At 37.5% G+C, this 22,972-nt stretch overlaps 1 protein-coding gene across 3 annotated transcripts in view; it reads right to left on the reverse strand.

The window, feature by feature from the left end:
- LOC114054266 (double-stranded RNA-binding protein Staufen homolog 2-like) overlaps positions 1-22,972 on the reverse strand; it is a 405,344-nt gene that overhangs the window by 194,818 nt on the left and 187,554 nt on the right. For all 3 annotated transcript variants that reach the window (XM_027877452.1, XM_027877453.1, XM_027877454.1), the window contains 2 exons: positions 12,025-12,162; positions 7,479-7,610 (listed from right to left, as the gene is read on the reverse strand). In XM_027877452.1, the coding sequence (XP_027733253.1) occupies positions 7,479-7,610; positions 12,025-12,162 (270 nt within the window). The remainder of the gene's footprint in view (positions 1-7,478; positions 7,611-12,024; positions 12,163-22,972) is intronic.

The following is a 22,972-nucleotide window of genomic DNA, read 5'->3' on the forward strand; positions in this document are numbered from 1 at the left end:
TGCAGTGATTAACCTGAGCTCTGAAGCAAATTTAGGAATTTTAACAAGGAGTGACAAAAGATTGCAATCTATAAATGGAACACAGACTTTGCAAAGATATAAGGTAAGAATTGGAATGGTGTATGTAAGCAACTGCAAGAAGGCAAGTGTGGCTAAACAGAAGAATTAATGAAAAGGAATACTGTTTAATAAGACTGGGAATACAATTTGGAACACAGTTATGAAGAGCTTTAAATGACAAACAAGCAGGTTTGAATTATATCCTAGAAAAAAATAATGATCCAATGTAGTTAATTGAACATGGGAAGTGATGGGGTTAGATCTGGACTTTAGCAATATCACTTTGGTAGTCATGAGGAAAAAAGGATCGGTGAAGGAGGGAGGCCAATTAGGAGGCTAGTGTAATAGTCGAGGGGAGAGGTGAGAAGAACCTGAACTAGGGTACTGGCTCTCTGAGTAGAGAGAAGAGATGGATGTGACATATGCCATGGAAATAAAAGGTTTGTTCTGTAAAACTTGGACTCAGGCAAAAGGCTGCACTCAAGGACCTAGAAGGCCATATGTGGCCTCGAGGCCACAGATTCCCCACCCCTGGAGCACATAGCAGGCCCATTGACTGAGTGGCCAATTGATCAAAATGATACAATGAGGTCATAAAGGTCATCAGATTTGATGATGAAATCATCAGTAGTTTTTGGAAACGATGGTTTCAGTTGAGCCAGATTCCAAGGGGTTAAGAAGTGAACAAGTAGAAAGGAAATAGAGGCAAAGAGTGAAGACAGCTTTTTTGAGAAGTTAACTGTGAAAAGGAAGACAGACAGTAAGGCTTTTTGGTTTGTTTGTTTTTAAGGATAAATGGGGGTCAGGGAAAGGAGGGACCTGGGTTATGTAGGCGGAAGGTGAATAAGAAACTATGGGAAATGCTACAATTTAAAAAGATGGGGGTGGGGAGAGATGATGGAGAGAGAATCTTCCAAAGAACACAGGAGAGAATAGGAACAAAGGTGTGAGTATTTCTCTTGGCCTTGACAAGGAGAAGGGTTAGCTTCTCATCAGCGACTGGAAAAAGCAGGATAAAATGGGGTTTTCAGAAGGACAGTAGGGAAGAAGAAGCTTATTGCAAATAGTCTCTATTTTTTTTTTCAGTAAAATATGAGTTAAGGTCTTCTACTGAGAGGAAGAGGAAGGAATAGTGTGGGAGAAGAGAAGGTCTGGAACAGCTGTTGAGGAGATTCTGATATAAAATCATTCAGGAGAGGTAGAGACAAAATTGAAGAGAAACAGGATAACACAATGAACTATCCCCCCGCCACACACACACACACACACACACACCTCTTCCATATTGATCTAGAAAATGCACTAGACCAAATCTGATGGGAAATCCAAGAAAAAATTACAGTGAGTCACTGTTCCAGTCCATGCTGGCATGGGGAGACAGTCAGAGGGGTCTGTGGATACTGGGGTTAGAGTCTGACCAGGAGTGGCCATGCTGGAAAAGCTGTTCATCAGGGCAAGAGGATGTCCCATACCCTCAATGAGTACAATGACCTTGCATAGGGAATGTGAACAGGTGACAACTGGCAGCCCTGTCACTCCTTACCAAGTTCTGTGTCTCAAATTCAGAGTAGAATATGGAGGAAACATGCAACCAAAAGTGTTATTCCAGAGTAAGGAGGTATTGCAGGCCCAAGTGAAAGTGGAGTTAGTTCAGAAGCAAGCAGCAAGAGTGTGGCTCAGATTTCAAGAGCAGAGCTCAGTCTCAGTTCCAGCTTCTAGCCTAGTCTAAAACCTGTAGAGGAGTAACCAGGGCAAAAATTTCAGATGAAAGGGGAGACTACAGTTCTGTCACTCTAAACCAGCAGAGATTCCCAGCTGGTGGAGAAGAGCTGAGTCCTGCACCAACTACTGATGCTCAGACCCAAAGCCAGATCAAGAATTTAAAGAGCTCAGACCAATGGGTCAGTGATCTGACTTTGCCCTGGATCAGACCACTCTGGGAGTACTGAAAGTTTACCGGTCCCAACCTGAGCTATCCATAAGCTCCTGGACTAACACAACACTCAAAACCCTAAGAAAACAGCACCAGAGTTGGCCAAGACTTTCCCTCCAGAGGTGCACAGAGCTCATCCTAATATGAACTATTAAGTCAAGAAGTAGGCTAGAAGCCCTAACAAATAAAAAAGAATACCACCATAAAAGGCAATTATGGTGACTGGGAACGTCAGACACAAACCCAGAAAAGAATGACTCCAAAGCATCTACAAGCAAAGCCCCAAAGAAAAATATAGCTTAGGCAAAAATTCAACTAAAATACCTAGAATAGATGAAGCAAGAGTTTAAAAAAAAAGTTTAAATATTTTAATCAATGAAGTGAGAGCACTAGAGGAAAAGAAACAAGAGCTATGGAAGAAAGAATTAGAAAGAGAATTAACAACTTGGAACAAGAGGTTCAAACCCTTACCCAAGCAACAAAATTCCCTGAAAATTAGAATGAAGCAAATAGAAGCCAATGACTAAAAAAAAAACAGAAGAATACATAAAGTATCTCATAGCAAAAACAATTGACCTAGAAAACAGATTAATGACAAAAAGTTTAACAATTATTGAATTACCTGAAAGGAACCTACATATCATATTTCAAGAACTCTTTAAAGAAAACTGTCCCTATCTCTTAGGAACAGGGGGCAAAGTGGAAATAGAATCCACAGGCACCTCCTGAAAGGAACCCCAAAATGCAAACTCCCAAGAATATTACAGCCAAAATCCAGAGCTTCCAGGTAAGAGAAAACTATTGCAAGAGGCCAGAAAGAAAGAATTCATGTATAGAGGAGTCCCAATCAGGATCACAGTGATTTCACAGTCACCAGTATAAAAGAGTAGAGAATTTGGAATATGCTATTCCAGAAGACAAAGGACATGCTTACAGCCAAGAATCACTTACCCAATAAAATTGAGAATAATGCTTCAAGAGGGAAAAAGAAATCTTTAAAGAAACAGAGGATTTCCAAGAATTCCTGATGAAAAGAACAGAGCCGAGTAGAAATTATAAAGAAAACAGAGGTCTTGAGAGAAACATAAAAGGTAAATGTGAATAAACAATTCTAAGGAAGTAAAAAAGATAAACTGCTTACATTCAAATATTTGGGGGGTGGGGCGCCAAGGCAACTGGGGCTAAGAGACTTGCCCAGGGTCACACAGCTAGTAAGTGTCAAATATCTGAGGCCAGAACTCAGGTCCTCCTGATTCCAGGGCCAGTGCTGTATTCATTGCACCACCTAGCTGCCCTTTATATTCAAATATGAGATGATGATAATGTGTCCCCTCTGAACTGAATTATCATTTGGGTCACCGAAAGAATCTAATTAGATAAGACCTGACAGTAGCTCTGTTATGTCTTAATGATCTTAAAAAAAGAATGTGAAAAAAGGGAAAGTCGAATACATTAGTTAGGGAAGGGTAAGGAAGGTTAGGGGAAATTATCTCACATAATCAGGGTGCACAAGTAGATATCTATACAAACAAGGGTTGGGGGGGAACAATTAACACTTGAACCTCACTCTCTTCCAAATTGATCAAAGGAGGGAAGAATGCACACACAGAGAACTGGGTACAGAAATACATTTCCTTCAACAGGGAAAGAGGAGAGAAAAAGGGAAAATGGAGAAGGAGGAATGAGAGGAAGGGTAGATTGAGGGATAGAGTAGTCTTAAGCAATATAAACTCTAACTAAGAATGTATAAAAATACCTATAAGTCTTTTTGATGTGGCAAAGAATATGAATTAGAGAGGGTGCCCATGATATAAGGGATGGCTAAATAAGATATGGTACATACACATGATGGAATGCAGTAAGAAATGCAGATAGGGATGGATTCAGAGAAACATGGAAAGACTTATATGAATTGATACAGAGTAAATTAATAGAACCAGGAAAACAATTTATATAATGAAAACAATATAATGTAGACAAACAAATTTAAAAGAATTAGAGACTCTGATCAATGTAATGACCAACAAATTTCAAGAGGGCTAATGAAGAAATATGCCACTAAGTTGCTGACAAAGAGGCAGACTTAGAGCAAAAAAGGGATTTTTGTTTCTGTTTTTTTGGACATGACCGGTGAGGAAATTTGCTTTACTTGCCTACACATGTTTGTAACCGGAGTTTTGTTTTTCTTTTATTCTCAAATGGAGGGAGGCGTGTTGGGGTCAAAGGGAGAGAAAATAGACTTGTGTTTATTAAAAAAACATATAATACAAAAAGAAAAAATATAATTAAAAAGTAAAATCAATTAGAAAAGAGTAAAAAGGATTGCTTTAATTCAGTGAAGGCCTCATTGATAGGAGAAACATTGTGTGACTTTTCAGATCACAGCTGAGAAGTAAACAGGAGCAAAGGAAGAAAATGGTGACAGCATCCTACAGTTGCACTTGGCAAGACACAATTGGCAACAGGAGAAAGGGGCCAGGCACTCAAGAGTAGAAGATGGTGCAATTTTGAACTGTAAACTACAGGGAAAAGATAAGTGAGAAAAGCCATAGCATAGGAGAATACTGAAGGCTAGAGGACTAGAAGTCATGGTGAGGCAGAAGAATAGATTTAGGAGGAATGAAATAAAGGGAGAAATGAAATGATAGAAGATTATGGTCAGATAAGTGGATGTCAGAATTCTTGATCATGGCAGTGGAACACCTGTGAGTAACAGAACGATCACGGTCCCTGTGTATGGTTGGCTGAGGTAGACAACGTAAGCTTAGGAGAATAAGTTACTTGGAGACTAGGATATCTCAGGGCACATCAAGGTATTTTTTGAAATAACAAATAAGAAAAGGGGTTGGGATGTACCCCTTGAGAAAGGAAGGAGGATAACTTGGAGGACAGTAGACAACTGCCATCAGAATCTGGATTGGGTGATATATCTGGACAGAGTGAACCTCAGAAGAGGATAAATTGCTGAGTGATTGTGGGAAAGGGAGAATCTGGAAGCAGCAGCAGGAGTAAGGAGTATGCTAACTCACCCTCCAGGACTTATGTGTCAGGGGGCATGAGAGAAGATGCAACCAGTACTGGAAAAGATGGCCAGGGTCGCAGGGATCATGTCACTTCCCTGCTCAAATTCCTCCTGAGACTCCTTATTGCCGGTAGGATAATATACAAACCCCTCAGGCTGGTTTTTCATGTCCTCCACAATAAGACTCCAAACTAATTTTTGAGTCTTGTTTCACATCACACCCTTCACACACTCTGTTTCTAGCCAAGCTGGTCTGCTAGCTGTTCCCTTGAACTTATATATCCTTGACATTTCATCTTCCACCTCCACATATTTGTTATCAGCTGCCTCTCTGGTCTAAAACATGCTCCCTTCTCATCTCTGCTTTTTAAAATCCTTATCTTTCTTCAGTGCTCACCTCTGTCTCCATAAAGCTTTCTCTGATCCCCACTACAGTAGTATAGTCACTCTCTTTAAACTATTTTATATTTATTTGTCTGTGTGTATATTATGTATCTCTCCTCTCTGCTCCACAGTAGAATGTAAGCTTCTTGAGGTCAAATACTTCTTTGGTTTTGTATGCCTAGTGTCTAGAACAGTGTCTTGCACAGAGTAAGCGCTTGGTGCATGCATGTTGAACCGAATTACATTGATCTTTGCAACTATCTAATAGGGCTGAAGCTGTAACTAACGCTATCACCATTTTACATATGCAAAAGCTGAGGCTCAATGAATTTAAGTGTCTTTACCAAAGTCACAAGGCTAGTAATGCATGGAAATGGATTGAAATCCAGGTTTGTGACTCCAAGTACAGTGTTGTTCTACGACATCATAATGCCTTTTAAAAAGAGTGAAGAGATAAGAGTAATAATTGGTATTTAGTATAGAAGTAGAAAATATAATCTCATTTTACATTTGCTCATATTACTCAGTTTTCCTCAGGAGCAAAAAATAAAACTGAAACTTAGGAGGTGTGGTAGAAGAATCTAAGTTTACTTTGGAATATTTGTTTTTTTTAAGTCACAGGTGTTTTTCAAAGGGGCTTATTTCAACCTATGCATTTTAAAATCACAATTTTAAGTCGATATAAATGTGTAAAGTTAAAATAACACATATACAATGTAAAAGCAACAAAAATCTTAACAACACATGTTAGGTTTCATATTACAAATATATTTAAAAGAAAGGAAATCATTGGCAGACTGGGTAAGGAAAACAGAACTAAAGTCTCTAGGGATAATATTTAGGCAAATAACCCCTTTGGCACTAAAATTAATTTTCTAAAAAATTTTAATACCTTAAAAATAAAGAACAACTGAGTCTTACTTAAAAAGTGATTCTATTTCTTACTTTGCCCTCTAAAACTCAAGTATCTGTCCCTTTAGTAACTAAAAATATCTCTGAAAAAGGATTCTTGAGTGGTAAAATTAACCAAACACTAAAACTTTCACTTTTAATGATTGTTAACCTCAGTTAAAAAATATGAATCTTTCAGTCATTTAAAAAAGTTTAATAAGAAAGCATTTGTTTACCTGTGCAGCTAGCAAAATTAATAATGAACAAATTTTAAGTTTAAATGAACTTTAATTGGTTGTATCTTGTTTACATGCCAAGACCTGAGTTCAGGGTTCTGTTTTTCTCTTGCAATAGAGGGAGGTGTTAGTGATGTCATTAAGTGCCACAGAAGAAATAGGGAACCATGAACAAGGCTCTTGGCAGAAAAAACAACAACACCCTTTAAGTTTACCTTCAAGTTTAAAATAAATAGAAAAATTACTTTATAGAGTGTCTGTCCAATATATGCATGCCCTAAAGGGATAATCCAGGCCTTTCATTTCAAAAGTTTTCATCTGGGTTCCAGAATTCAGGCTAACAACACTGGCACAAATCTGTGGACTTATGAAAAAAACTTAATAGTCTAAGACTGGGTTTATACAGCAAAAGCAGCAAGTCAATTCTGTTTAAAAAGGAAACCAGCAGTGTGCAATACAAAAACTAAAATGAATTTTAACTTAATTTTTCACTTTTCAAATGACTTCCTATCTTAGATTTGTACAAAGACATGGGCAAAAGTCAAAGAGGATAACAAAATGTAAAAGGGTTGAAATTTCAACCTATGTAGTACCGCTGTCAATAAACTCAGAGACCCATCAAGGCATTAAAGTAGCAAATTTTTCATCTCATTATATTTGCACCACAAATATGGAGAAATTTACCATAAGATGCTACTCTTAAATGAATGGAAAGTAATAATTGATTTCAATTTCAACAAATCTCCAGTATGTGTAATTAGGTTTCTGTTTATACCTGTAGCTTCTATTTTTAATTATAGATAATAAAAATATACATGCCTCAAGAAAGTTATCATTGTCTACCTCAATGCTATGTCAGAAATTATGTAAGGCCAAAAGTCAGGATTTTTTTTAATACCTTTGGTAATCTACAACATAGAATGAAATGCAGGTGTTTAAGCTTAACTCTCACCTTTTCAAGTTGTTCTTGAACAGGAGTGAAGGTTTTATATCCAAGGTGTAACAACATTGCCTCCGCTGCATTTCTTTTAGCTACCTTCTTACTAAGGCCTATTCCAGTAGCAACTGCACTGCCAACCTTAACCTGGTAAAATGAAAAGAAAGAATTAATAATAACCATTAAACAAACATAACTTCTTGACATCCCCACATAATAAGTTTTGAAGCGATTCCATTAGAACTACATTCAGTTTCAAAAATCCCTGAAATTCATAGAACTTTATCTTAGAGATGGATAAAGCTTAGGAGATCAGTTAATTCAAATATTTTTATTTTTCAGATGAGTAAAGTAAGGTTTAAAGACTGACTTAAAATCCTACTGCTAAATAAGTGGCAGAGCTAAGACTGGAAGCCTAAAATCTCCTATCTCTTAGGTCAGTGCCTGCATGCAATTCAGAAAGTGTTTAAGGTACATTTCAAATTTTATGTTACTATAGCTCCTCAAGTGAATTCCTATCATTTTTACTAAAAAAAAAAACCTTTTGGGGTTTCTATATGTTTTATAGATTTACATGCATATCTTATATGTACAAAGTAATAAATATTGATCTTTGTCAGTAAATAAAAATTTCAAGATAGTAACATAAATTACTAAGTTGTCACATTGTAAAGTTAGGCAATTTTGGAGATGCGTTATTAGCCTTTTTAAGTCAAGACAACAATACAGGCACAGTTATTTATTTATTGAGGTTGGGGGAATGAGGATGGGAAGTTGGTGAAGGATGCAGACCTGTGATTTCATAAGTGTAGAAAAGGCCCTCCATTAAGGAAAACCAGCAAGTGACCCACAAATTAGTTTTAGTGAGTTGTCTGGAATACTGTGAGATTAAGCAACTTGGCCAAGGTCACATAGCCCGTATATCTCAGCAGCAAGACTTGAACCCAAGGGGCCCCGACTCCAAGGCCAGCTCTTTAACCACTACATCACACTACCTCAATACCAACCTAAGTAAGTAAATTAACAAAAATAAAATCCTGATACACAAAAATTAGTTGATTCACTGAGAAGAACTGGTTCATTACTTAATAATGGAAATGAAATAAACATTGTATATTTTAAAAGTAAAATCTTCTGATAAAGCTCACAAATTCATTGTTTTAACAATGAGGTTTTTATTTAAGTAATGGTAACTTATTTTGAAATGTGCTTCAATTATTTTGTTACTTGAGAAAAGTTAATATAAATATGGGAGGGTTTTTTTAACTTCACAGATTATTTTAGTTAATAAGTCCAAATAAATTAAGGAATATGCAAAAGTCCTAAAACACCATTTACCAGTTAAATAATTTAGTACCTGATCAAGTAATAAACATCACAGAATTAGCTATCATGTTAAAAAAAATTGAAAGAGGAAATTTGTCTTATGATACATAATAAATTGAAATCCTAATATTTCTAAAAGCTACGAAACCAGGTTTTGGACATTATTATGTTCTCTATCAAAAGATTAACATTTTTAAAAATCTTTCCAAAATTAGCTTTGGGAGTAGAATACTCAACCAATGTCATCAGAGATTTTCTTCTGTTTATCTAATGGCCAATACAAGTAATTGGATCCATTTCATTACATTCAAATTTACCCTTTCTGTGACAGATAAAAATGAGCAAATTATCTCTAGATACTTTACTTCCACATTCAATTAAAATAAATGAAAACATTGCTTAAATAGTTTATACAAAAAGCCTTTTACTTTGATAAGGTTGCTGAATGCTATAATGAATCCACTGGGACTTGGGGGAAGGGGGGGAAGCAATATGAATTCAGTGTGAAAACATTTAAAAGCATGGCCAAATGTCCCTGCTTAACTAGAATGTTTATGAATACCCATAAAAAAGAAGGCTGCTTAAGAAAAATTCTGAGTTCCTCTTTCAAAAGGGTACTCAACATACTCTATAGACAGAGGCTTGTTTTATTTTTTATAAGGCCAAAGAAATTTTATATTTCTAATACATGTCAAAATTTTAGATCAGATTTTTTGAATCTTTGGAGTTCAAAGAAAACTTTCTGGAATTCTTCAAATCTAAGAAAGCCAGAGTGAAGACAGTAAAAAGGTTTCATGAATGCTCAACAAAGTAAAACTACTACAATAGCACTGTTCTTTGTCTTAATGGCAACCAGTCAATGAAGCCACCAAAAAGGAGCTTTGTTTATTCAGAAAAAAAATCCATTTCCAAAATCTAAATAAACAAATAAGTTAAAGATTTAGTTCTTGTAATTTTCAAAAACAGGAAAGGAAAATTATGAACCAGAATGTGTTTATAGTAAGTTGCTCTCTTTCCACTTCTGATATATTGCTATTCTCTATACATACTAAATTTTTTAAAATATAAATCTAATTATAAGGCAGTTAAGACAGAAAGTACTTTGTCAAAAGGACAAGTTCTTACGTGGCAGTCAGACTAGAAGAAATCATCTATTACACCTCAACACCTAAGGAACCAATGCTATTTTAGCGGACCAAAATCTCTTCTAGAATTATTTCTAGAAGTACAAACCAAACTGAGAAGTTGTAGAAATCTCACAACAAAGTCTAATTTTGCCAAGTTTGTAATTTATTTATTAACTAAAAAGTTTTAAGTAAATAAACTTAAATCAAAGAGGCTGAACTAATAGCCCTTGGGCAGCTTTCACACATGACATTCTCTTTTTCCTATTCCATACTACCTCTGTATACATTTGAGAGTACAAAAGAAGGTGAAAATGTATATTTATGGGGGCTCCAAATACAGTGTAAATAGAAACTGAAATAATGAACAACTAATTCTAAGACAACTGTAGGCATCACTTTGACCAAGTGGCTGTGAACCCTCCATTCAACCTTACTCTTGTTTCTATCCACCCTTCCATTTTGGGTACACCTTATCACATCACCCATAAACTGGGCTGCATTAGTAAATAACTATCAGAATTAATAGTTATCAGAATGCTTTACTTTGATACAAATTAAACTCCTCTGAATATCAAGAAGTCTGTCAGTCCTAAATGTCTAAACTGCTAACACATCAAGATAATTTGTCTTCTACAGATGAGAATATAGATTGTGTAAAAAACAAAGTAGTAGCAAATACAATCTATAAGTAAATTAGAGTTAATATGAAACATTTCAAATACACTAAAGTAGGTCAGAAAGGCAAGTCACTTATTTTAGACATTAAGATACATTAAAGAAACCATTTTCATGAGCCAGAACAGTTTTGTAATTATCTTTGTAATGTCTGAGTATAGCACAGTGGTTTACACATAGTAGGTGCTTAATAAATGGTTATTATTGCTATGTTATCATAAACAACCTGATCCTTTTTTATGTAATTTTATTCTGTTTCCTTCTCCAACTCTGCCCAAATATTACTGGTTAGAAAATGCGTTCAGGGCTCATATCCTCAAAATTACTGAATATAGTATGTTAGAGTATTTATTAATTACAAACATAAGGAAATTAGTGGTTAATTTTTATTTCATTGGATGCATCATTAACTGCAGGAAGCAAAGGCAAGAGGACATGCAATCACCTCTGCCAAATCCCTGGAGTATTAAAATATGCAAAAAAGTAAAGATACAGCTTGGTTATCGTAGCATAGACACTCATTGATTGCAACAGGGTTCATCCTGACTAAATTTCTACTTTCCTAGAAGTGACTGTGAGTTACTTAAAAGCAGGGTGTGCATCACATTTACTCTTGTATGGCCAGCATTTAGCACTGGGTCTTGCGCCTAAGACTTGGACTGGAGAAAAAATCCCTCAATATTTCTAAATGACTGAACCCCTCTAGGTCCTGTGGCAGTTAGTCAGATAGCTCTCCTTCATAGTTCCTTTCAGAATACTTTCTCTGGGCCCTGTTCTATGTGATAACACCACCTATTTGCCACTTTAATTTCTCAGAACAACAGATTCACAAAGTTTCAGGGTTTGGATAGACCTCAGAGGCCAGCTGGTCCATCCTGAATCTAAACAAAAATCCAGCCTCTTAGCCTGTAAGGAAGCCGTAGGCCACTACCTCTTGAGGCTGCCCATTATACTTTTGGACAGCTCTAATTATTAGAAAGTTTTTACAGACATCAAGCCTAAATCCACATATCTGTAATTTGTCCCAGTTCTGCCATCTAGGGACCCAAAGAATATGTCCCATCTCTCTTCCATGGGGCAGTCCTTCAAATACTTGAAGAAAGCTACCATGTCTCCAATCCCCAGAAAGTACAATACCCCAGCTGCAAACTGCAACATAAATATGTTCAAGATAATGAATTGGGTCATAAATACCCTGTGTGAATCCCACACAGCCTTGAACTCCTCACACTGTCTATTATAAATGTCCTTGATACTTTACCATACCAAGCATGGGAAGCAGGCAGGGAGAGGACATGTGGTGGGCCTAACTGTATTTGTTTGACACCATTCATTCCTGTTTGACCTCTATTTCATATTTTTATCCAAACCTGAGGAATTCCATATTCCTATAATATTAAAGGACTTTCCCCTACTGAAATAGTCAGTGATACCTGCATCAAAAACTCTCGCCGGCGGGACTTTCCTCTGTCTGAAAGAAGGGAATAGTCTGGTTCTTTTTCCTTTCTGGCCTGCTGAATTTGAGCCAGACAGCTAACAGGGTTCATCCCTTGACCATATTCTGGGTCAGCCTAGAAGACAGTAGTAAAAATAAATTTAAGAACATATTATTATTGGTTCTCCTAACTTGATATTTATCTATTTTTTCTCCCTAAGCAAATTCCATGAATGGAAAACTTTGAAGAGCATCTTCCATAACAAAAATAAATTAAGAAATAAAACTAACAGCAAAGAAAATATGGTTAATTCTATTTTAAAGTAAGCTATCTAATCATATATCTGGGTTGGTGCATTGTATATAAAGGAGAGGAAAGACACCAGAAGAAGGTGACAAAAAGAACATTGATACATGTGCCTACTCTCACCCCTATACAAAATCTTTGAGAGTTACCTATAAAGAGCTCTAAGCAAAAGAGTTGTAGACAGACCTCCCCAGCTCCTACATACCTCCTCCCAAAAAACCCTGAAGTTCACACAAGACCAAGAAATGATCAAGGAATCCAATGATACTAAATCATCATTGATTAGAGAAAAGCAAATCAAAACACTCTGAGATACCACATCACACCTGTGAGGGACAGTCTGATGTTGGCAGCTACCAGGTTGGGCGCTGTGGCAAGGGTAGGGTAAGATCTGGGTATTTTGGAAGTCAAGGCAGGGGCTGTGGTAGGCAGAGTCATGGTGAACTGGGATGGGCTGGATACGGAGAAGCCCTGAGGCAATGGGCAGTGCTATGTGAGATAAGCTGGGTACAAGGAAGTAACCGGAGCTTGAGCTCCTGAGGCAAGGGGCGGTGCCATGTGGGAGTGGGACGGCAGAGGACTGAGTTCCCTTTGCTTAGTCCCCTCCCTAAATGCAACGTCATCCCCAGATGCCTCTTGTGACCTTCCTGACTTCCTGGGTCCCTTTGTGCAGCACTGACCCCAGACCCCTCCTGAGTCTGACTTCCTAGGTCACGTACTCTTGTCTATGCACTAATCCCAGATGCCTCCTCCCTGTATCCGGTCCTAGCCTCCTACGTCACTCCCTCCCCCTTGGTGTGCTAAACTCAGACAGCCCCTTCCGGTATCTGACCCTACAATCATTGGCTAGTAAGCGGGCTGGGGAGGAGGGGCTAAGTAGGTGCTTAGGAACAAGCGTGGTCAGAACACGCGCTCTCTCTCCTGGCTCCTGCCCTGTTGCTCTGGCCTTGCTGCTTGGGCTTGCTATGATGGCTTGCTGTGATGGCCTCTGAATAAAGCTCTGGTGTTGGCACCTCCCGATGGCTCGTCTCTGTGTGGTTATCCGGCAGAGTACCGAAGACTCGAGTGTGAGTATGACTCTGGTAGTGTGCTCCTTATAGGAGGAGCGGGTACCGGCGTACAGCCGGCAGAAGGTCGGCATGCGGCCAGTATACACACCTATCAGATTGGCCAACATGATAAAACAGGAAAATTATAAATGTTGGAGAAGATGTGGGAAAACTGAAACACTAATGCATTGTTGGTGGAGTTGTGAAATGATCCAACCATTTTGGAGAGCAATTTGGAACTATGCCCAAAGGGCTATAAAAATGTGCATACCCTTTGACCTAGCAATAGCACTTCTAGGGCTATATCCCAAAGAGATCATACAAATGGGAAAAGGACCCACATGCACAAAAATATTTATAGCAGCTCTTTTTGTGTGGCAAAGAATTGGAAATTGAGAGGATGCCCATCAATTGGGGCATGGCTGAACAAATTGTGGTATATGAGTGTAATGGAATACTATTGTGCTATAAGAAATGATGAGCAGGCAGACTTCAGAAAAACCTGGAAAGACTTGTATGGACTGAAGCTGAGTGCAGTGAGCAGAACCAGGAGAACATTGTACACAATAACAGCCACATTGTGCGATGACTAATATTGATAGATTTAGCCCTTCTCAGCAATACAAAGATCTAAGACATCTCCAAAGGTCTCATGATGGAAAATACTATCCACATCCAAAGAAAGAACTATGGGATCTGAATGCAGATCGAAGCATACTATTTGCTATTTTTTTCTTCTGTTGTATTTTGTTTCCTCTTTCTGGTGATTCCTCCTATTGGTTCTAATTCTTTCTTACAACATCACTAATGTGAAAATATGTTTAATAGGAATGTATTTGCATGCTGTCTTGGGGAGAGAGAGGGGCAAGGGGAAGAAAAATTTAAAACTCAAAAGCTTATGGAAGTGATTGTTGATAAATCAAAATAAATTAGTAAAAAAATTTTTAAAAAAGAATTCCAATGATAAACTATCACAAGTGACGTCTTCCTTTCCAAAGATGTGCAAGAAGTCAGGAGAAGTCCAAAGGAAACAGAAAAAAGGTGGCCAGGAAGATTCCCTGTAAGACCAGAGATGGGCCAGAGATAGCTATATCCTGCAAAGACTGATGTCCATAAGCAACAACAACAGAGGACTCAACTAAGAAAGCCTAAGAGTGGTCAGAAAGTGCCATAGTGAGAGCCTTGGAAGCCCTGGGAAATTGTGTGTGTGTGTGTGTGTGTGTGTGTGTGTGTGTGCGTGTGTGTGTGTGAGAGAGAGAGAGAGAGATACATATGTACATGTATATACATATGTGTGTGTATATAGGAAGAACCTCATATAAATATATATATATATATATATATATATACACATATATATAGTATGTAATATCCTTGATACTTTACTAAGCATGAGAAGCAGGCAGGGAGAAGAAGCCAAGATCATGTTGTGGGCCTAACTATATTTGTTTGACACCATTCATTCCAGTTTGATCTCTATTTCACATTTTCATCCAAACCTGAGGTATTCCATATTCCTGTAATATTAAAGGAATTTTTCCTAGCGAAATAGTCAGTGATAGTTGCATCAAAAACTCTCGCCAGTGACAGAATAACACGTGTAATATATTACCTCCCATTTATAATTATATATATATGCACTTATACACACACACACACACACATACACATAAAATAATTTGGGGGCAGCTAGGTGATGTAGTAGATAGCCCTGGAGTCAGGAGGACCTGAGTTCAAATCCAGTCTCTGACACTAGCTGTGTGACCCTAGACAAGTCACTTAACCCTGTTTGCCTCAATTTCTCATCTGTAAAATGAACTGGAGAAGGAAATGGCAAACCACTCCAATATCTTTGCTAAGAAAACCCAAATAGGGTCATGGAGAGTTGGACAACAACGTGTGTGTGTATGTGTGTGTGTGTGTGTGTGTGTGTGTGTGTGTGTGTGTATGTACAGATAGCTATTTGTATATTGTCTCCCCCATTAGACTTTGAGGTTACATTTTTGCCTTTCTTTAAATCCCTTTTCTTTGTATCTTTGTGTAGATCTAGATCTTAATATAGATAGAGATACATGTAAAGCAAATTGTAGGTAATCTCAGAGGGAAGCAACTAGCAATATTAGGGGTGGCAGAAAGAGGGAAGTACTAGAAATAGCATCTTGTAGAAGGTGGGATTTGAGCTGAATTTTTAAGCAAGCCAGGGAAGACAGGAGGTAGAAGTGAGTCCAGAGAGAGTATTCCAGGAATGGGAGAGAGCTAGTGAAAGGACACAGAGTTGAGAAAAGGGCTGTTATGTAAGAGAAAGAGCAAGAAGGTCAATGTTGGTATATTTTAGAGTACAAGAAAGGTAAATTATAAGAAGACTAGAAAGGTTGGAAGAAGCCAGGTTGTAAAGGTCTATAAAAGCAAAACATAATTATTTATATATTTCATCTTGGAGGTAATAGAAGGCTATTGGAGATTATGATGGGGGTGAGGGGGAGGAAGGTGACATAGTGATAACTGTGCTTTAGGAAAATCACTTTGGCAGCTAAGTGGAAGACAGACTGGAATGCAAAGAGACTTGAGGCAGGCAGACCAACCAGAATGCTATTGTAATAGTCCAGGCATGAGGTGATAAGTGCCCACACCATGGTGACAGTGGAGAGAAGGGGATATATACAAGAGATGAAAAGGAAAAAATGACAAGAGTTGGAAGTAGAATTGGATATATGGTATGAATAAGAATGAGGCATTGAGGATAACATTAAAGTAGTCTAATGTAGTGAACCTGAGGGACTGAGAGGATGGTTGTGTCATGGATAAAAGATAATGAGCCCTGATTTGGACATGTTGAGTTTGAGATATCTACAGGACATATATGATGTCCAAGATGCAGTTAGTAGTATATCCTGAGTACCATAAAGGGCCCTGAAGATTCAGTTCTCTGAACCTCAGAGATCCAGGGATGTTTAACCTCTGGAAGCAGAGGTCAGAATAGAAACCCAAATGACCCAGGTTGACTCCAGAAGGGCCAAGCATACCACCCAAAAGCAAACCATAGGATGCAGCATGGGCCTGGTACAAAGCTCAATTCAGGAACTAAAGCTATAGAAATGAATAAGCTAAAGAAAAGACCAATTACTAAAAAAAAGGAATTATAGATAAAAATATGCCTGAGAAGAAGCAGGTAAGCATTTAAAATGGTAAGCAAATACTTAAAGGAAAAAAAAAAACTTTTTTTCCCAGGAAGATTATATAAATACTCAGAAAAAAAAAATAAAATATAAGCACTGAAAGAAATAAGTGGAAGAAAAATAGGTTAGAAGAGAAAGTAATAAAACCTACCTAAGAAATAACTTCCTTGTACTCTAGTTAACAAAGCAGAAATCAATGACTTTAAGAGACAGCAAGAAAAGTTAGAACAAAAATGAAAGATTTTTTAAAATGAAAGAAAAGTAAGATCTCTGTTATCAGAAACAATTGACTTAGAAAATATATTAAGGAGAAATAATTTAAGAATCACCAGACTCCCAATATTACAAGAAATTACAAGTGAAAATGTCCAGACCTACTAGAAGGAGAGAAGAAAGTAAAGATAGAAATAATTCATTGATCACCTCCTAAAAGAAGCCCCAAAAGGAAAATTCCTAGAAATGTCAGTCAAAATCCCAAGCTTTCACATTAAAAAAAAAAAACAAAAAACTGTACACATACAGAAAGGAGCAGTTCAAGTAGTAAAAAGTCACAATCAGCATCTCACAAGACCTGACATATTCTACCACAAACAGAGATTTTTGAAATGCAATATTCCAAAAAGAAAGATATGGGCCTACAACCAAAGAATAATTTATCCTGCAAAGCTTTGTATGATTCTACAGAGGGAGAAAATGAACTTTTAACAGAAGAGGACTTTCAAGCATTTCTAATAAGAATGCCAGAGCTGAGTAAGAACTCTGAAATACAACCACAAGAAGTCAAGAAAAACACAGAAAAATAAGGTTACTTGAGTAACTGGAAAAAGTCGTATGATGATGTAGTACTAATGTTCTAAGAGAGGGAGACAAAATAGGTGTCCTTTTGGAATCTTATTGTCTTGAAAGAGTATTTGAGGGAGTTAAAGAAGAAAAACAGAGATTACAGGGGTGGATTGGTTTTGTCACAAGGGTTTTAAGAGGGAAAAAGGAAGGGATGGTAAAAGGAATACACTACTATAGAAAAGAAGAAGAAGGTAGAAATTGATATTTCTTATAATTTGGGTGCATGTAGAGTATACAAACAAGGAGGAAGGGATGAGGGGGAATGAGTACTAGTTGAACCTCACTCTCATCTGAAACGGACTTAAGAAAGCAGAACACATAAAAATAAGCACACGCAGATGCATGTAACAGTCTGGCTTCTTGTTGTTGTTCAGTCCTTCAATAGTGTCCAACTCTTTATGACCCAATCATGAGTCATCTTATCAAAAATACTGGAGTGGTTTGCCACTTCCTTCTCTAGCTCATTTTATAAATGAGGAACTGAGGAAAACTGAATAAAGTGACTCACCCAGGCTCACATAACTAGTAAGTGTCTGAGGCCAGATTTGAACTCAGATAGTCTTCCTGACTTCAGGCCTGGAACTGCCTGTACCACCTAGCTGCCCTAACAGCTTGGTTTAGAAATAGATAAAACTCTAAAAGAATAAGCATGGGGCAAAGAAGTTATTAAAAAACCTAGATAATACCCAAGAAGTCACAGTCACAAGCAAAACGAACTTCCTGATCTAGAAGGGAGGATTAAATGGGAGAGGAAGAAAGAGAAGAAAAAGCAAGAACTAGAATCTAAGGGTTGCCTTAGGTTGCCACTAGGGAATAGTTAAACAAATTGTGGTATATAAATGTAACAGAATATCATTGCACCATCAATCAATCAACAAACATTTATTAAGAGCGGTACCAGGCACTGTGCTAAGTGCTAGGGAAACAAAAAGCAGCAAAAGACAGCCCCTGCCCTCAAAGAGCTTACATTCTAACAGGGGAGACAACATGCAAACAAATATATACAAAGCAAGCCACATACAAGATAAATAGGAAATAATTAACAGAGGTAAGGCACTGGGATTAAGAGGGATTAGGAAGACTTCCTGTAGAAGGTGAGATTTTAGTTGAGAAGTAAAGGAAGCCAGGGAGGTAAGTTGTTGGAGTTGAGAGCATTCCAGGCATGAAGTATAGCCAGAGAAAATGCTCACAGCCAAGAGATGGAGTCTTGTTTGTGAAACAGTCAGAAGGTCAGCATCACTGGATCAAAGATGTATTGGGGAATAAGGAGTAAGAAGTCTAGAAAAGTAGAAGGAGACTAGGTTATAAATGGCTTTTAATGCCAAACAAAGCATTTTGTATTTGTTTCTGTGGGCAACAGCAAGCTACTAGAGTTTATTGGGGGCGGGGTTAGAACATGGTTTGACCTGGGCTTTAGGAAAATCACTTTAGTGGCTGAATGGAGGATGGACTAGAGTGAGTAGAGACTTTGAGGCAGGCAGACCCACCAGCAGGCTATTACAAGAATACAGGCACGAGGTGATGAGGGCCTGTACTAGAGCAGTGGCAATGTCAGAGGAGGGAAGGGGGCTTCCGGAGAGAGGTTGCATAGGGGAAATCAACAGGCCTTGGTAATACCTTAGATATGGGGAGGGGGGAGAGAGATAATGAGAAATCTAGGATGACTCCTGGGTTGCAAGCCTGAGGGATTGGAAGAACAGTATTGCCCACTGCAGTGACAGGGAAGTGATGAAGGAAGGGTTTAGGGGGAAAGACAATAAATTGTTTTGGATATATTGAGTTTAAGATGTCAACTGAATATCTAATATAAAATGTCTAAAAGGCAGTTGGAGATGCAAGATTGGAGGTCAGCAGACAGACTGGCACAAGATGGGTAGATCTCAGAATCATCAGCATAGAGATGATAATTAAATCCATGAAAGCTAATGAGATCACCAAGTGAAGTAGTACAGAGAGAGAAAAGAGCTGAGGACAGACCCTAGAAAGGTACTTATGGCTAGAGGAAGTGATCTGGAAGAGGATCCAGTAAACAAGAGGTCAGAGGTAAGAGGAAAACTAGAAGAGTGTTGACCCAAAAACCTAGGGAGAAAAGCATGTCAAGGTGGGGGGAGGGGTGCCACAGGTTATATAGAGCTCAAGGGGAATGAGGATTGAGAACAGGCCATTGGATTTGACAACTAAGAGATCATTAATACTTTGGAGACAGTACTTTCAGTGGAATGATAAAAGATGACTTTAGAGAATCCTGGGTAGTATGAACTGACACAGAGTGGAGTAAGTAGAACCAGAGGACAACATATACATAGACAGTAACATTGTAAAGAAAAAACAACTTTGGAAGACTTAAAGACTATGATCAATACAGTGCCAAACCATGCTTATAGAGGTTCTACAGAAGCATCCCCCACATCCTGAGAAAGAATTGATAGATACAAAGTGAAAAAAGGACATATATTTGTGGACATAACCACTGTGTGGATTTATTTTACCTCATTATGCTTACTTGTAATGAGGATTTTTCTTTCTTTCTCTAAGTTTTTAATTGAAGGTTGGGGGAAGAGGCTAACAATAGTGATGAAAGAAAGAAAGGAAGGAAAGAAAGAAAGAAAGAAAGAAAGAAAGAAAGAAAGAAAGAAAGAAAGAAGGAAAGAAGGAAAGAAAGAAGGAAAGAAGGAAAGAAGGAAGAAAGAAAAAGAAAGAGAGAGCAAGAAGGGGAGGGAGGGAGGAAGAAAGGAAGGAAGAAAGGAAGGAAGGAAGGAAGGAAGGAAGGAAGGAAGGGAGGGAGGGAGGGAGGAAGGAAGGAAGGAAGGAAGCCATTGAAACTTTTTTTAAATATGTACAGAGAGATAAGAAGGAAGTTCAGAAGGAAGCAGACAAGCAGGACAGTTTTGAAAGTCAGATGTAGAATTTATTACATACTTTAAAAAACAAGTGACATGAAGTAGAGATTGATGGTAACATAAAGAACTCTCATTTAGTGCTGCACTGCTTATATGGAAATGCTGTTATTTGATGTTTAAGCTCAGAATTTCAAAAAATTAAGAGTCATCTATACCCAAATCAAGAGAACCATCATTAAGAATATTAATAGGGAATAAGAAGGCTTTGGCAAACAATATTAGTAAATGGACTTCATCTTTACTATTTTGCAACTGACTGAAAGATGCAGAGTATAGGAGATACAACTGTGCTTACCATTTTTTCATTATGAAAAAGCATTTCATTCATTAGAGCAAAATGCTTCTTAAAAATTCTTTTACATCAACGTGTATTCCACCCATAGTCATTCAAGATTTTTTGAAGGACATAATAACAGAAATAATGTTATTCAATTACCCTCTGATCATAAACATCAGGTGAACAATCAAAGAGGGAAGCATATGATTGTCAAAGGTGTTTATCACCGTAATGTAGCACCCAGCAGAGTCCCAGTTGAAGAAAAATTCTCTATAGATAGTGGGGTTCTCCAGATACTCTTGTTTTTAGAAAATATTTTGCTAACTGTGTCAAACCTTAGAACACTCTGGAGCCTCCTGGAAAAGATCTATAATGACACAAACGTGTTTGGACTGATGATCCAAACAGGAAAGACAAAATCAATGGAGACTACCTATTGCCCAGATGATAAGCATGCATTTAAATAGATAATTTATAGAGTTTGTCCATCATGTATGTATATCTGTGACAGTATAAATGTAGAATGTCTTAGCCCAGACCTGAAGAGAAGGAGAAGGCAAAGCTTCTTTAATGACTCCAAGTTTCCCCTAGAAACAAATGTCTATCTTTTTTTTTATCAACAGTCTAGCACTTTTGCTGTATGCCATAAAACAAATAATTAAACAGTCTCCAAAGAATTAAAAATTAATGTCATGAACAAGGTGATGGAGAAGCATGTAGATGTAAGCAGGTTGCAACAATGAGAAACATCAAAGAATAGAGATAAAGATGTTCTCAAGAAACTGTAAGACAAGAAAAGAATAGGAATAATGTGGCAAAAGTAGGGCGACATCTAGACATCCAAAGTACTCCAACATCACAGTTGAGACATCAGCAGAAAATAACAAATTCCTCTGGCACAATGGGTAGACCCCCTATGGTGAACCTATTGGACAATGTGGACAGAATTGTACAGGACATTTAGGACAAGAGTTGCACAGGATGGGCAACTATGGATGGGTTGTGATCTGTATCATTTGAGAGAGCATTCAAATTGATAAGATTTTTTAATCTATTTCAATTTCTGAGAAAGTGACATTTACAGGTTACCCATATTAGAGAAAACTCCCAAAAGCCACGATGGAGAGGATTACTATGGATCATTCTAACGTCCTTGTAGCCCAGCTATAATTTACTAAGGTGCCAAATATCCAACATGAAACTACAGGATAAGTCCCAGAATAGGGCTACTGATGCCTAAGGGGAAGGATGACTCAGGCAGTGAAGTCAATGGATATCTTCTTGATGCATATGAAATTCCAAAAGAGTATTCCATTTAAGGAGACTTTTGGGGAACAAACCTGACATACAGTAAATTATATTATGTAGAAATGAACTATTAATTTCTCCTTCTTTAAAAATCAAATTCAGAGGGGCAGCTAGGTGGCACAGTGGATAGAGCACTGGCCCTGGAGTTAGGAGGACCTGAGTTCAAATCTGACCTTAGACACATAACACTCACTAGCTGTGTGACTCTGGGCAAGTCACTCAACCCCAATTGCCTCACCAAAAAAAAAAAATCAAATTCAGAACAATACAAGCACATTGTTAATTTGATATATGACAGTTTAGAAATTAGCAAAAAGAAATGGTGAAGGAAAAGAAAAAGAATATTTTAAAGACTAGGTTTCTTTTGACTCATGTGTTTGTATGGCTTACTGATGGAGACAAGGTGTCCCCCAAAAGCTAGGGAACAACTAACTTTTGTTAGGGTAGAAAAAGCTATCATACAACTTTTAAAATATGTAAACTATGCTCTCTTCTGCTCAAATAGTTTTGGGGACACTGATAGCATATGGAAAGAATTACAACATTTCTATTTCAACAAATTCTAGTCCCATATAGAAGAGAGTGAATATTTTAAATTTAATTTTTGAATCATTTATTTTCTTAATCCATTACTTAATCCATTAGGCTACAAAAAGGTAACTATTTCCCCTTGCTTTGGGAAGTAAAGCTCTCAAAATCGTGCAAAACTTTGTATGGATTCAGTCATTTCAGAAACATAATCACTTTATCAAAGAGCCCAAGTAAATGGTTTCCTTGATAATTTCCTTATTAATCCAGTGAAACTGTTTACCACCACCATGAGAAGAGGCAGGATGTTTTGCATAAAGCATGGCTCTAACTCTCTTAGTACATAAAAGGTCACCATTATCTTTATTATGAAGTAATATCATTATTATTTTATTAAAAGCAACAGTATTTCTAATCTGACCTTTAACTAATCCTGACCTTAAAGTGACCTTCTAACTAGGCCACTCCTATCAGCAGGCAGATGTAACTTTTCCAGGATAGAAACATTTAGCATTCCTTTTGTTAAAAGTTCTACCATTTCCTAGCTTTTTGTTTCTT

This window comes from Vombatus ursinus, unplaced genomic scaffold (genome assembly GCF_900497805.2).
Source record: "Vombatus ursinus unplaced genomic scaffold, bare-nosed wombat genome assembly UNPS02014812.1, whole genome shotgun sequence".
Lineage (NCBI taxonomy): Eukaryota > Metazoa > Chordata > Mammalia > Diprotodontia > Vombatidae > Vombatus > Vombatus ursinus.